The following is a 14,970-nucleotide window of genomic DNA, read 5'->3' as shown; positions in this document are numbered from 1 at the left end:
CCCCTGCGTCCCTCCCCAAACCCACCAGGAATCCAGGTGAGTGCCCCACCCGGAGGCCAACTGACTCCATCTCGCGGCTGCACCGAGTGTTGGTCAGGGGCAGATGAGGGCATGGAAGTCCAAGCCCTCGGCAGACACTTGGCACACAGTAGGGCCCTTAATAAACACTTGCAGGGCACGCATGAGCCACGTGGCCCTTCGTTTGCCCTGGAGGCAGCCCTGTCCCACCAACCCGCTACCTGCTGCCTCCGGCCTGGCTCCTGCTGGTCCATACGGGCCGCCCGCACTTCTCACCGCGAGGGCTGCCCTGTGAGGGGGCGGGGGAGGGTGCAGGGGGGCTGGGCTGGGCTCCTCCACCTCCCGATGACCTTCCCAGAAGTGCCAACCGCCCCTCTGGAAACCAAGGGGCCCTCTCGCCCTGGGACACCAGCTTGACCAGGCTGGACTGGACGTTGGTGTCGTTTTCAGCCGTGCTGGGCTGACGTCCGGGTAAGAGGGAAGGAGAAGTTGGCCGACTGCCTGTAGTTTGGTTTCTTCTGCATATGGACCTGCCAGTCTTTCCCAACAAGGCTCTAGGTGACGGGTGGGCTGCCCGATGACACCTGGCAGGAGACCTCTACCCTTGGGCCTGATCTTCCGTCCAGCAAGGTGAAGGTAGCCTGCGGCTGAGACATGGGCTCTGATGCGGAGGGCGAGGTTAGCAAGGCGTGGCGGTGTGACTTTCACACCCTCTCGCCAGCAAATTCCCTCATTTCAGAATGCCTACTGGGGGTGCCTGGGTGGCTCAGTCAGTTGAGCGTCTGACTTTGGCTCAGGGCATGATCTCACGGTTCGTCGGTTCGAGCCCCACGTCAGGCTCTGTGATGACAGCTCAGAGCCTGGAGCCTGCTTCGGATTCTGTGTTTCCCTCTCTCTCTGACCCTCCCCTGTCCATGCTGTCTCTCTTCTCAGAAATAAATAAAAAAATATTTTTAAAAAATTAAAAAAAAATGTCTACTGGGCTTGGAGGCCTCATCCAGGCAGCCTTCTGGATTACTCCTTCTGTCTTATGTCTGGGCTTCAACCCTGCTTGCAGTGTGTACCACACAACGTCACATTTGTTTTTTTTTCTCGTGCGGTATATTCTGGGTTGCCAGACTTTCCAAATAAAAACACAGGATGCACAGTTCAATTTGAATGTCAGGTAAACAATGAATAATTTTTTGGTATGAATATGTCCTGTGCAAAATTTATCTGGCAACCCCTATTTATAGTCTTTCAATCTTGACTCCTTTACTGGAATACATGTTTCTTCAGAACTGTCATTTAGAAGAATCTGGATTCTAGAATCCCCCAGGGCTTTCAGCCTAATGCTGTGAACAGCCAACCACTACCCCGGTATACTGACCACCTACTAGAAGCTTCCACTGAATCCTTTCTACCCTACTGGTTGGTGTAGGTACCATTATTATTTTTGTTTTGCAGATGAAGCAACCAGGCCCAGAGAGGTTGAGTGATGTGCCCAAGCCCCACAGCCTGTTAAGTGTTGAGACTTAAACCCCCATGTAGGACTCCAGATCCTAGGCTCTCCTTCACTAAGCTGGCTCCTCAGGAGGGTTGGGGCAGGGGGCTGGAGGGGCCACCACTGGCCTGGGCACCAGTCCCCTAGTCCCCTCCCCCTCCCCCCTGTGCCTCCCACCAGGGAAGGACACTTGAGTTAAGATCAAGATCGGGGTGGAGAAGTGAGGCGCCTGGGTGGCTCAGTCGGTTGAGCGCTCGGCTCTTGATTTCGGCTCAGGTCCTGATCTCACGGTTTGTGGGTTTGAGCCCCTTGCCAGGCTCTGCGCTGACATTGTGGAGCCTGCTTGGGATTCTCTCTCTGCCTCAAATAAATAAACATTAAAAAAATTTTTTTTTTTTTTTTAAAGATCAGGGTAGCCGTGGGAAGAACACGTTTTGGAGCTGGATCGAATAGGGTTTGAAACCAGACTTTGCCACTTGCAAGCCTGGTGGCCTGGGGCGATATTCTTAATCACCACCAGCTTCCTCTACCGGCTGGGGAACCACAAACCCCACCCTCTAGTTGCTGTGCTGTGAAGATTCAACTAGATAAGGCACAGAAAGTGCCTAATTTATCAACTGATGAGGTCCAACTGGTCACTTCCACCTGCCCCAAAGGGCCCCACCGGGAGATCGCGCCCTGGGGCCCAGCCAGGAGCTACACTCTTCTGTGCCCAGGCCTAAGGGCCTCAGAGCAGCCTCAGAGGTGGCCAGCCTGTGCTGTCCCCACCCTACTGCCTTCCAGCCCCAGACGCTGCCCCTGCCCCCCCCCCACATACACACACTGTGCACTCACTACTGGTCCAAAGCTCCCAGTACATCTGCAGCTTAGTGCTGACTTCGCGTGAGCCCCAGGGGGCGGACTCCTGGCAGAAATAGGCAAGCAGGTCTGGCCTGGACTTGAACGTGATGTTGATGCTGAAGGAGGCCGGGTCTTGGGTCTCCACCACCTTCTTGGCGGGAGTAAGTGACGGGTGGGGGTGTCTGGGGTGAGTGGCACCGTTATGGGGACCCGCTGGCCTCCGGAGAACCCCCTGGGAGGTCTGAGGGGTGACTTCTGAAGGAAGGAGACCGGCATTCATCAAGGACCTTAAGAAAATGCTGATTTTGTGGTTCCTGAAAAAGTTACGAAGTCGTGTGACCTAGCCTTCCCACTTATAGATGGGACACCAAAGGAATCAAAAGCGTGGACTCTAACAGATACGCGTGCACCCATGTTCCCAATGTTCCCAGCAGCTCTACTCACGACAGCCAAAAGGCGGAAGTAGCCCACGTGTCCATCAGTAGATGGACGGATAAACGTGTGGTCTGGCCACGCATGGACTAGTCTTCAGCCGTAAAAAGGAGTGATGTTCTGCACACGAGCCTTAAAAACATCGTGCCCAGGGAAAGACATCAGACACAAAAGGCAACATCTGTTCGATTCCATCCGTGGGCAATCTCCAGGACAGGAAAATCCCGAGACGGAGAGCAGATTGGTGGCTGGTAAAGGCTGGCGGAGGGGGGGAATGGGAAGCGACTGCTGGTGTGTAGGGGCTTTCCTTTCGGGGTGATGGGAATGTTCTGGAACTAGATAGAGGTGGTGGGTTGCACAACATGGTGAATGAATGCATTAAATGCTGCGAACCATCACTTGGAAATGGCTGTGTGCTACGTGAGATTCACCTCAAATTGAAAAGGAGAAGGAAGGGGGGGAGGGGAAGGAAGGGGAAAGATAGAGGGAGGGAAGGAGAAAGGGAGAGAGGAAAAGAGAGAGAGAGGAAGGAAGGAAAGAAGAGAAGGAAGGAAGGAAGGAAGGAACGAATGAACGAATGAACGAATGAACAAAGAAAACCCCTACTGGATAAAAGTCTACCTCTGGGATTTAGACTCTTTGTCCAGAATATTTTACTATAAAACAAGATGAAATCACGATGTGAGTAGGAAGCTCGGGGAGGTTTGAACAGAGGTCTGGATTGCTGACACTGGATTCAGCTTCCAGATTCAACAAGTTTGTCAACTGTAACTTGCAGGACAGGCATCGGTGTGCTTTCTGGTGACACGGGACGCCTCCCGTTTGTTGGGTGAACAACCCCCTTACACGGGAAAGCGGTTACCGGCCAGCCGTGGGGCGCAGGCGCGTTCCAGGCAGCTCCCAATGCGATGAAGTGCGCACGTTGAGGAGGATGCGCCGAGCTGGGGATTTCCTCACCGAGACGGAGACAAGTTAGGTGCAAGGTCGACCAGCCGCCCGATCGGCTGGCTCCGAGCTCAGGCCTGATGCTGGATGGGGGCCCTCGATGGGGAACGTCTCAGCCCCTGCGCCCACAGCGGTCAACGTCTGGCTTAAAGGGACAGTCAGAAGGCGACAGTAGAGGATATGACCCAGATCCACAGGGACGAGTTGAGCCGGAGAGAAAGATGCCACTTGGGAAAGCAGGATTTCTGGAAGGAGCCTGGACGCTCCCGGCCTCTGGAGGACTCAGGACCAGACCCACTACTGCCCGGCCAGGCCCCAAAGGCCCTCGTCCATCAGGACGTGGAACTTGGAAGCAACTTCTCTGTTTTGTAGGCAGATGCTGGAGTCGATTTGATGCAGAAGACATTTCTAAGAGCTTCCGACTGGCCCTCTCGCTGCCCACACTGAATTCTCCAAGACACAGGCCAGGAGGAAACAGAACCGCCTTCCGAATGGGGGTTTGGGAGAGAGGGCCCTATTGTTAATGTTAATGGTGTCTGTTCAAGAATAGTGTGCGTGGGAGGGCGCCTGGGGGGCTTCATTGGTTGAGCGACTTAGGCTCAGGTCATGATCTCACGGTTTGTGGGTTCGAGCCCCGCGTCGGGCTCTGTGCTGACAGCTCAGAGCCCGGAGCCTGCTTCCGATTCTGTGTCTCCCTCTCTCTCTGCCCCTCCCCTGATTGAACCGTCTCTCTCTCTCTCAAAAAATAAATAATAAACATTTCAAAAATAGTGTGTAGGGGCAGTGCTTGGGGAGCATAGAGAAAAGGGTTTAGGAAATCTAAATATACAGCTCATCCACCACTCTTGCCTCACTGGGCACACTGGCTCTGCAGTCACACTGCCATCAGACAACTGCCACGGACCAGAGCCCTAGAACCAACCAGAATGTGCTTCCTTCAGAGACACTTCCTAGGAGTCCTGGTTTCTGACCACATAGCATAGTTCCTTCTAGACCAGCGGTTCACAGGCGGCTTTGCCTCCAGGGGAACTTTGTGTCTGGAGACATTTTTGGTCACCACGAACGAAGGGAGCTCCTGGTGTCTAGTCGGTGGAGGCCGCGGAATATCCTACAATGCACAGGACAGTCCCCATACAGTGAGCCATCCCGTTCCAACGTCAGTAGCGTCGAGGTCGAGGAGCGCGCGGTCTTGACGACCATCGGCCTCCTTCTTGAATCAGACTTCAAGCGCTGGCCAGGGCCACACAGACACCAGCAAACAATTTCACCTCTGTGCCTCTCTCGGCTGCATGAGAAGCCCCATGTTTTCATAGCTTTATTTTTTCTTTCCAAACAGGCTTTCACGCAAAGTCTTTGGTTTGAAGTAAAGCTGAATGGAAAGTCCAGTGTAGTCTCTGAGGCACCATTTTGCACACTGATCCCCAGTTATTTCATCGTTGCATCCTTGGGCCAAAGGGCCAGTTCTGCCCTGCCCAGCGCTCCTGGGGCCCGGAATCTCCCTCCACAGGGGGACCCGAGGTGGGGGGGGGTCCAGGGCCAAAGTGTGGTGACACTTTTTTTTTTTGCTCCCTTCAAGGACGGAAACGACCTATAAAAGTTGAAAGGAAAAGCTGGCCGCCTTTGTTTCCATTTCGATGGCCATTAATAGAAGTGTGATTTACNTGTATCACTTTTCAGAACCGGTGTCTTTTGATTGGCTAGTTGATGCATTTAACCCATGGATGATGAGTGCCTTGGCATTCACTTAAGAACTCATCACCGCGTCAGAGCACCGGAATGATGCGAGGAAGTGGAGACAAGCCCATGCTCAGACCCGGAGCGGAGCCAAGCTGGGCTGGGCTGCGTGGGTGGCCATGCAGAGCCTCCTTCTGTTGCTAAGGGAAGAAGGAAGCCACTTGGGGCGTAAGGCCGGGGGTGGGGGAGCAGAGCTGCTGCGGCCCCCACGGCTCAGCCGCCCTTCGGGGTCGCCCCCACCTCTCTCCAGACTTGTGTGTGTGTGTGTCAGAACCCGAGGCTTGGAGATCTGAGTCCCAAGCCCAGAGATCCAATTTCTTAGACTCCAGGTGGGGCCCCGGGATCTGATGTTGAACAAGCGACCCACCTGTTCAGGGCTGAATTGTGTCTCCCAAAAGGACATGTTCAAGCCCGCCCCCCACTCCCTCCCTGGTTATTTGTTAGGCAGCCGAAGGGAATTAATACAGCACCCCCTCCCACGTGGCTCTTACGAAGTGGCCTAGACCCTCACTCAGAAATTCCAGGCAGGTTTTAGGAATAAATCCAAGGAGGACAATCCAAGGCTCTTTCGCTCTCTCCCGGGGGAGTACAATCTAGCTTGAATCCGTGCTTCAACCAGACGACCCCCTCTCCCCCCGAATGAGAAGTCATGTGTTCGTGGGGGCCCCACACGACCCCCAGGCCCCCAGCTCCGCCTCCCCTCCCCGGGGCATGGCCTATGCTAGCTGTTGTCCCGGGTGCTGGGGGTCCCCACAGCCTCCCCAGCACTGACCGGGGAGGACAGGGGTGGACACCCTCTTGACACTTCTGGATTATTCTCCCTCCTCCTCCCTAAACACCATCCTCCAACCTCATGGCTTCACACGTATTCTGCCCTGCTCCCTGGGGTTACTTGCATCATTCCCCGAAGATTCTTGCCCCCCCCCCCGCCCCTCCCCCCGGGGGGTCTGGCTGTCACCAAATCTCCCCTCGGGATGCCGGGAACAGCGCAGCGGCTCAGGGGACTGTCCCATGGCGTTCCCATCCTGTCCCTCCTCAACCCGGAAGCCATGAAGGGGAAAGCGGCCATGTCTTCCGCGCAAACCTCACCCCTGTAACTGCTCAGCCCTCACCCCATCTAGTCTCCCCTCCCCCTCCCTCCTGCACTCAGGCCTCTCCACCTCGGGGGTCCGCTTCTGAGCGACAGTCTCCGTAAACGCTGACCCCTCCCCCCGCCTGCCGTGTCCCTTCCGCTCCCGCCTGCTTGCTTTTCTCTAGAACTTACCACCTCCCAGCACACTGTGGACATGGCTTATTTTCACTGTCGTCTGTGCTCTGTGCGCCCCCCGCCCGCCCCCCGCCCCAGCGGAAAGCAAGCTCTGTGAGGCCGGGGGGCCTTGCTCTGTGTGGGCACCCGGGGCCCCACCCCGGGGCACCGGACAGTGCCCGGCACCGAAGGAACGAGTGGTTTAGCAGCGGGCCTCTCGGGAGGGGAGCGGGGGAGCCCGGGTCCGCACGGGGTTCTGGGCCGGAGTCCGGGCAGAAGTGGGGGGCCGAGGGGGGCGGACCCNCCGCCTCAAGCTGCTCTTTTTAGCAGCAACACCGCAACGGACGTGTTTGTTTTTAAAGCAAATGAGGAAATGATAGTTGTGCCGCCGCCTTCGAGCGGGACCCACCCGCCGTGGAACAGCGGCCGAGGCCAGTTCCGTGACTCGGTGACCCGGAAGGTAGCGGCTGGGACAGGCCAGGGAGGGACACCAGCCCCCAGCCTGCTGGAGAGGAGGGGTGATCATCACCTTGACCTTAAGGGTTACGGGGCTAGAAAGAGGGGCGAGGGGGGGACAGGATGGAGGAAAGCAGGTGGGCGGGAAGGAGAGGCGGAGGCGGGACCAGGAGAGTCCCCGCCCCCTGGCTCTGTAGCGCCCCCTGGTGGGGAGCCGAGGCCCTGCCGCCCTCCGGCTGCCTTTGAGGGCAAGTCAGGCGCCCTTGGCTGGACCTCCGAGGAAGCCTGGACTTCCTCTTCCTCGGGGCAGAGACGCCCCACTGGAATGCCCCCGGCCCTCTCTGGCGTCACCCCCACCTGGCAGAGCTGCGGGGCTCCCGGCTGGACTTCTGTTGCAGATCGATCAATCGGGCACCTGGGGTAGGAAGATGGACACACCTGCCCAGGGGCATGCGCGCTGCTCCCTCTCCCTCCCCCGACCGCAGCCCTGCTGGAAGCCAGCACTGCCTGGCCCCACGACCCCGGAGGTCCCACACTGGCCTGCTCACCCTGCTCTTCTCTGCACCCCCTTCCCCCCTCATGGCCCTGCAGAGGTTGAGGCTAAGTTCCAGAATGGTCCAGCTGTCTGCCCCAAACACCCCCTCTCCATCAGCAACCTCCACCAGCCACGGCGCCCACCATCTCCCTCATGCAGGCTGGGCTACTCACCCACCTCCTGCTCGAAGGAGAAGCTGCTGGCGGCTGTAAGGGGGGCGGGTGAGGGGGGGTAAGCAGAGAACCCAGGATGGAGAGACCACCCGGAGAGCCTCCTGCCGAGGCCAGAAAGGAGGCCCAGGACTCACAGAAGCTCTTTTGAGGCCATGACATTTAGTGTCATCAGTCATTTCGTGGGTGAGTAAATAGTGGAACCAGAATGGTGCAGCCATCGGTAACGGGGTCACACGTGCCATAAGGGACTGCTCTCAGACCCAAGCCCACATCTCTCCCTCTGTGTCCTGTGCTTCTAGAAGTGGCTGTGCCTCCAGGTCCCTCTCCTGTGGTCCCCGGCACTCCCGCACCCTCAGCCTGCTTCCCTGCGGCCGGGCAGGGCTCCCTCCTGCCCCAGGCGATGTCCCCAGTGGCTTACGCAGCCACAGCCGCAGCCCTGGGCCACGCAGAGCATCAGAAGGAGCTTCATGCCTCTGCTCAGGCTCGCAAGAGTTCCCTCAATAGGGCCACCTTCACTTGGGGGCCCCCCCGGGAAGCTCCTGGGGTGGGTTCCTGCAGCAGGGCGGTAACCCGGAGGCCACAGCACCCCATGGGCTCAGCAACCAGGGCTGGGCCCAGAACGGCTAGGCCCCCCCCCCACCCCCAATAGGCCCCTGGGCCTTAGAGCCAAACCAGGGCCTACACTTGTCGCCGGTGCTGAGCTGTAGGGGCCTGGGCCTGTTTGGTAGGTAGATGTTGGGGTCGTAACCCCTGGAATAGGTAGATGTTACCTGGCAGGGGGGTATTAAGCTTGCTTTTTTTTTTTTTTTTAAGTTTATTTATTTATTTTGAGAGAGAGAGAGAGAATCTCAGGATGCGGGGCCAGAACCCACAAACCGCGAGATCGTGACCTGGACCAAAATGAGGGCTCTAATACTTAACTGGCTGAGCCGCCCAGGCGCTCCAAGGTTGCTGATCTTCTGATTTAGAGGTAATTATAGGGGTAATTATCTGGAGTATAAGGATGGGCTATTAATCCTTCACAAACCCCCCAGGGGAGTCTGATTTATGGGCAGGGAGTCTGGTGGGCTGGGCCCGCTAGAGAAGCAGGTGGGAGAGGCCATCTCTGCTCATGTCACACTGGTTCATTAGCGACCCCCTGCTGGGCACCTGCTGGGTGGCCGACACTGGGCTCAGCCCCCAGATTAAAGCTCCGAGTGGATGAGGCCCCCAGTCACCCTGGGACTGTGATGCAGTGTGGAGCCCTGCCCTTGAGCTCAGATGGCGGGGGCGCTTCCTCACGTCTGTGGACAGTGGTCACTCCCTGGGACCAGGGCCAGCCAGTCTAAAAGGAGGCCAGACCACATCACGTACGGTGGCACGCATGGCCTTTTCAGCAGTCTCCAGCAGAGCTCACTGGATCTGGGGAGAAGGGTGGGAGTAAGCCAGGAAAACTGAGACACTAAGGGCACCGGGGTGCCTCAGTCGGTTACGCGTCTGACTTTGGCTCAGGGCATGATCTCTTGGTTTGTGGGTTCGAGCCCCGCGTCAGGCTCTGTGCTGACAGCTCAGAGCCTGGAGCCTGCTTCGGATTCTGTGTCTCCCTCTTTCTCTACCCCTCCCCTGCTCATGCTCTGCCTCTCTCTGCCTAATGTTTAATAAATAAACATTAAAAACATTAAAAAACAAAACAGAGAACACTAAGGCCAGACCAGAGCTGGGACATTCAGGGCAGGGGGCTCAGGGCAGCCTGAAGCGAGGGAGCAGGTGAGGTGTGGCAGCCGGGCTCCTCCTGAGCCAAACCTGGGGCTGCGGGGCCAGCGGGGCCTCTTTACAGCCAGGTTCATTTAGTTTGTTCAGGAAACGCCCGTTTTTGGCTGCCTTCCTCAAAGAAGATGTCCCGCCCCCAGGGAGCCTTTTCCTTCTAGTGGGAGCTGTTCTTTCCTACAGCTTCACAAGCTGACCACATGCCCATGCCCAGCACCACCTGGGGGTGAGCACCTGACCCAAGGAAGGCAGGGACAGCCGCCCCTGGGGACCCGTGGCCCTCCTCAGGGAAAGCCACCGAGGCCTGTGAGGTCTGGGCACATGGGAAGCTGGTCTAATAAATGGCCCTGCCCTCGTATGGGCAGCAGGAAGGATGAGGGGCCCGGGTAGCCAGAGCCCAGAGGGCAGATGGCCCGGACCTCACCTGGGGGCTAGATTTGGTGGTTCCCTGTATCCCTAGCAGGCAAACACTGGCATCTGTCAGGGACGCCTGGGTGGCTCAGTCGGTTAAGCGTCCGACTTCGGCTCAGGTCACAATCTCATGGTTTGTGGGTTTGAGCCCCGCATCAGGTTCTGTGCTGACAGCTCAGAGCCTGCAGCCTGTTTCAGATTCTGTGTCTCCCTCTCTCTCTGCCCCTCCCCCACTCATGCTCTGTCTCAAAAAAAAAAAAAAATTTAAAAAGTCGGCATCTGTCACTCACCCCCCAGAGTCTTGTCTTGGACCCCAAGGATGTGCCCTGTGGGCTCAGCTACCTCCTTGCATTTGGGGAGCAAGAGCATTCCCTCCTGGTTTCCTAGCCAAATTCCCTCCCGAAAAGTCTGTCCTCACTCTCCTGAAATGGTTTGGGGAAGGAATTCAAGGAACTAATGACTGCAGAAGGACAGAAGGATGGTCTAGGCTGCTGCCCAACTGTCTCCCGGGGAGGCCCCAAAACTCGGGTCTTTTCCTCCATGTTGTGCTCAGGGGATGGGGTTTGGGCTCAGGCAGCTCATGAGAAGCCCCCTCCTTCCATCTGTGTATTTGGGGAGCAGGTCAGAGGGGAGGTGGTGGATGGACCCGAGAAACACTTCCCCCAGGCTTTGATGGGTAGGGCACCTCTCCTGCCCCAGCCAGGACCCCTCCCGAGAGACCACCTGTGCCGGTGTTTCCAGAGGGGGCTGGTTCTCTGGGCTCTTCTGCCCCTTCTCTCCATGGGCTGCATGTAGGATGGGACTCATTAGGACCCAGGTCACCTAGACTGTATGGAGTCGGGGCTATAATAAAACCTCAGTTACTCAAGGTACATATCGGGACACTTGATAAGTAATTGCTCATTTAACCCTCAGAGAAGGGTGGTGTGGGCCCTGTGTTGCCGCAGAGCAACATTCCGGGGGGCCCTCTAAACCCTAAAATTGACTTGCTGTGTGATCCAGCAATTCCACTTATTGGTATCCACGTTCAAGCACTGAAAGCAGGGACTTGAAGAGATGCGTGTGCACCCGTGTTCACAGCATCCAGGAGTGGACAGTTGCAACCCAAGTGTCCACTGATGGATGGTGGATAAAAAATATGTGGTCTGTTCACGGTACGTGGACTCAATGTCACTCAGCCTCAAAACGTGAGGACATTCTCACACCTGCTGCAACAGAGGTGAGCCCTGGGGACACTGTGCGAAGCGAGATAAGCCAGACACAGAAGGACAAGTATTGTGGGACTTTGACAGTCTCCTCCCTGGTGTTGCACTTGAATGTTTGCTGAAGGCGTGAGAAAGTGAGAAGGAAAGGACGCTGGTGTTTCAGCGGAGCTTCTACCACTTTGCGCCAGGAGCATCACCCCCGGGAGGCTCATTACCCGACAGCACTGGGTTTGTTTCAGGAGATGCGTGGAGCCTGAGAAGCTGCATTTCTACCCAGCCCCCCTGGGATGCTATTGCTGCAGGTCAGGGCCACGCTTTGCCTTGTTAATAACATGTGTCATTTTCACCTGCGACAGGTCCATGGCCGTCCCCTGACCGAGCGCATAGCACTGGGTGTTTCCCCGGAGCAGGGCCTTGTAGTTGTTGACAGACCGGCGGGTGACGTGGCACTGGGTGGGTGAGAGGGGCAGCGGCAGGAGGAGCTGAACCGGTCCAGCCTTCAATGTCCACGTGAGGGCCTGGGCCTGAGGGCACCGGGCCAGAGCCGCGTCCAGCCTGGGAACCCTGCGGGGTGCCGGGCTCCTGGAGGAAGCAGAGGTCTTCCAAGCACGTCAGGGGGTTTCTCCCGGCCCTCCCTCCCGAAAGTTCTTCAGGCCAGCATTCTCCGCCCCGGCTGTGGGGAGAGTCATCCGGCCACTTTAGAAAGTCCCGGTGCCAGGCCGCTGGCTGCACCTGCCCCCAACACACCCGCAGGCCTGGCCCAGAGCCAGTTCTCTGGGGCTGAGAGTCCCTGCAGGGGCGGGGCTGGAGGCCCTGGGCTGCATCCCTGCCTCCGGGGCCCACTGGCTCCCCCACCTCCCCAGGCTGACATTCGGCGTGTCTCCGGATACAGGTCTATACCTGTCCCACAGCCCTTATGGGGCGCCTCCTGACACCTACCCCGCCTCTCCTGAACACGGCGGCGGGGGTCTCGGGGGGCAGGGAGAAGAGTTAGAGAGAAGGTTCTGTAGAAGGCACGGCCAAGGGACCTCTGTTCCGGGTTCCTGCGGAGGCCCACTTTGTTGATGGGGGTCCTGGGTTAGGATGCGAGACCATGAGAAATCCTGCCAGGGAGAGGCTGGCCACCGGGCGTCTGTTACTCAGCCTGGAAGCCTCCCGCCCAGGTCAGGGTCAGGAATGCTCCAGGCTGGTGTGGGTGGCTCTGGGGCCTGCCTGGGGACTCCAGCATCACGGCGGGTCTCAGCGCCTCGCAGGCGGAGAAGGAATCAGCAGGAGGCTGGCTGGGAGGGGGCGGGGGGCAGCAATGTGCCCTCCGAGCACAGCACCCCTACGGCAGGTCGGCCAAGGTGCGGCCGCGCCCTGGCCTTCCTCTAGGGGTCACTGGCGCTCCCCACAGGAAACACTTTCTGAGCACTTCCGGGGGACGTGCATTTGTAAATTGCACCCGCGGGTTACTCTAGTAATGTATTATGTACATTATAAACCATCCAACAAAAATACAAACTTTACAGAATTGGGCTAAAAATATAAATACAAGTTCCCATATTTTCCTCCCGCCGCCTGCGTCCTGCTGGAGGGGCCNCAGCTCTGAGCCGCTGGGAAAGCGGAATCTACGCGCGGGGCCCGGGTCACCGAAGAGCCCAGAGGGATCCTCGAGGCAAGGTCCGGGCCTCGGGGTCCTGGGGCCCGGGGAGCCCGGGCACGGGAACCCAGGGCAGAAGGATCGCGGGCGCGAAGCTCGGGAGGGAGGGGACTCGGGCCCCACAGAGTCGCCAGAGCCTGGTTCCGGCAGCAGCCGCGACAGGTCCTCCACCAAGTGCCACTTTTCCTGGACTTGCTGCGGGGGTGGCGGGAGCGAGCGGCCGGTTACGAGCGGCGCCTCCTCCCGGGCGCAGGTCGGGGCGAGCAGCGCGCCCCACTCCGCCCCGCCCCAACCTTGCCGCCACCAGAGGCCACGCCCACACAGAGGCCACGCCCCCGTCAGGCTCCGCCCCTCCTAAGCCAGAGGCCACGCCCCCAAGAGTACATTTCCCCTCCCCGAAGGGAGCCGAGGCCACGCCCCCAAGAGTACATTTCCCCTCCCCGAAGGGAGCCGAGGCCACGCCCCCAAGAGTACATTTCCCCTCCCCGAAGGGAGCCGAGGCCACGCCCCCAAGAGTACATTTCCCTCCCCGAAGGAAGCCACGCCCCCGCCAGGGGCCCGCCCCGCCCTCAACCCAGAGCCCCATTCCATCAACCCCCGCGTTCCCAAGCCTAAAGCCATAGTCCTGTCATCCGGCTCCCGGCCTGAGGCCGGTCCGGGGCCAGGTCCGAGCCCTCCCCAGCCCAGCGCACACTCACCCACACCAGTTGCTTCCGGATCCGCTGGATGGCCCTCGCGTTGGCCTGGGACTGGGAGACGCAGACGGTCAGGACGAGGCTTGGGACGGACAGGAATCCAAGGTCAGCTATCCCTGGACGGCAGGCGCCTCCCCTACTTCCTCTCTCCCCACCCCAGTGCCTTAACGCTCCCGGACTTCTTCTCTCGGCACACACCTTCATCTCTCCTGTCCTTCCTCCCACTGGCGGCCCCTCTCTTCTAAAGGGCCCCAAAAATATCTCAACTGCAGGTTTTTAGTGTGTCTGCAGGAGGCAGTGTGTGTCCCCAGCGGTCACACAAGGTACCTGCGTTACAGGTGAGGCCCCGAGGGGGCTGCCCAGGACCACCTGCCTTTGGGCCCACGCTCCATCCTCCGGGACCTGCCTCCCTGGCTCTCCCTGTCTGGCTCCCAGATCCCATGAGGCTGCCTGGGGGTCCTCATCGAAGGAAGGACGCGCTCCCAGGTGTGTCCCCTCTTGGCCCCTGCTGCCGAGAGAGGCACCTGAGCAGGATGAGGAAGGGGAAGCTGAAGGCGTGGGAGCCCAGGTAGCGGAGAGCGCGCTGGCCAGGGGCGGGGAGCCGGAGGGCCATCAGCTCGGGGACCACCTGCCAGGGGGCTGAGTAATTGGCGAAGAGGCCGCAGTCCCAGGAGGAGTGGATGCTGGGGAGAGACAGCCAGGGTGGGGTTGGCGTCAGGGCCCCGGGCGAGGAGGGGCTGCCTGCCCCCCCGCCCCCAGCCTCGGGCACCTCTGCTGCCCTCACCTGCTGACCACATAGCCCAGAGGCACGACGGCCAGGAGCAGGCCCAGGATGAGCACCAGCTGGAAGAAGAAGGTGGAGCTGGAGGCGCGGAATCGCCGGGCAGAGGCCTTGGAGTTCCTCATGAGGGTGTACTGGGGGCAGGCAAAGCACACGGGAGGTCGTCAGCCAGCTGCCGAGGAGCCCGGGGCCCCGGGCAGTGTCACTGCGGGGCGGGCAGAAGCGGGGCGGGGGCCCTGCGCCGCCGACNNNNGGTGCCCACCAGGTGCCCCTCCGGCCCCTGCCCCGCCCCGGAGCCCTCACCTTCTTGATGTAGAAGGTGAGGAAGATGAAGACGCTGTTGAGCAGAGGCAGCAGGGGACAATAGAAGAGGCCCATCCAGGTGACCGTCTGCCCCGCCACAATGTCCAGGACATTCTTGGGCACCAGGAATTCTTCCCGGTCCAGCCAGACCCAGAACGGGCCTGAGAACCGCTCCACCAGCAGCCTGGGGGAGGGGGTGTCCAGGTACCCACCTCAGTCGTGACCACTGACCATCACACGCTCACTCACACAGAGGCTCGTGGGAAGAACGGCTCACCCTTGGCTGTGGCCATCGGCCATGCCCAGATACGCCCGGGTTACCCCG

The 14,970-nt window shown here is 59.1% G+C and overlaps 2 protein-coding genes across 2 annotated transcripts in view; both read right to left on the bottom strand.

Annotated features, from left to right (window-relative positions):
• Positions 1–4,918, bottom strand: part of LOC144225127 (synaptogyrin-2-like) — a 9,449-nt gene extending 4,531 nt beyond the window's left edge. The window contains exons 1-2 of the mRNA XM_077756291.1: positions 4,854–4,918; positions 2,336–2,523 (exon numbers count right to left, since the gene is read on the bottom strand). Of these exons, the coding sequence (XP_077612417.1) occupies positions 2,336–2,523; positions 4,854–4,918 (253 nt within the window). The remainder of the gene's footprint in view (positions 1–2,335; positions 2,524–4,853) is intronic.
• Positions 4,919–9,254: 4,336 nt separating this feature from the next.
• TMC8 (transmembrane channel like 8) overlaps positions 9,255–14,970 on the bottom strand; it is a 14,143-nt gene continuing 8,427 nt past the window's right edge. The window contains exons 12-18 of the mRNA XM_077756284.1: positions 14,646–14,829; positions 14,346–14,476; positions 14,086–14,244; positions 13,565–13,643; positions 12,759–13,061; positions 11,572–11,673; positions 9,255–9,263 (exon numbers count right to left, since the gene is read on the bottom strand). Coding sequence (XP_077612410.1) covers positions 9,255–9,263; positions 11,572–11,673; positions 12,759–13,061; positions 13,565–13,643; positions 14,086–14,244; positions 14,346–14,476; positions 14,646–14,829 — 967 coding nt within the window. The remainder of the gene's footprint in view (positions 9,264–11,571; positions 11,674–12,758; positions 13,062–13,564; positions 13,644–14,085; positions 14,245–14,345; positions 14,477–14,645; positions 14,830–14,970) is intronic.

Source organism: Crocuta crocuta, unplaced genomic scaffold (genome assembly GCF_008692635.1).
Source record: "Crocuta crocuta isolate KB4526 unplaced genomic scaffold, BGI_CrCroc_1.0 scaffold50, whole genome shotgun sequence".
Classification (NCBI taxonomy): domain Eukaryota; kingdom Metazoa; phylum Chordata; class Mammalia; order Carnivora; family Hyaenidae; genus Crocuta; species Crocuta crocuta.
Note: the sequence above shows the minus strand (reverse complement) of the source record. Positions and strands in the feature narration are given on the sequence as shown.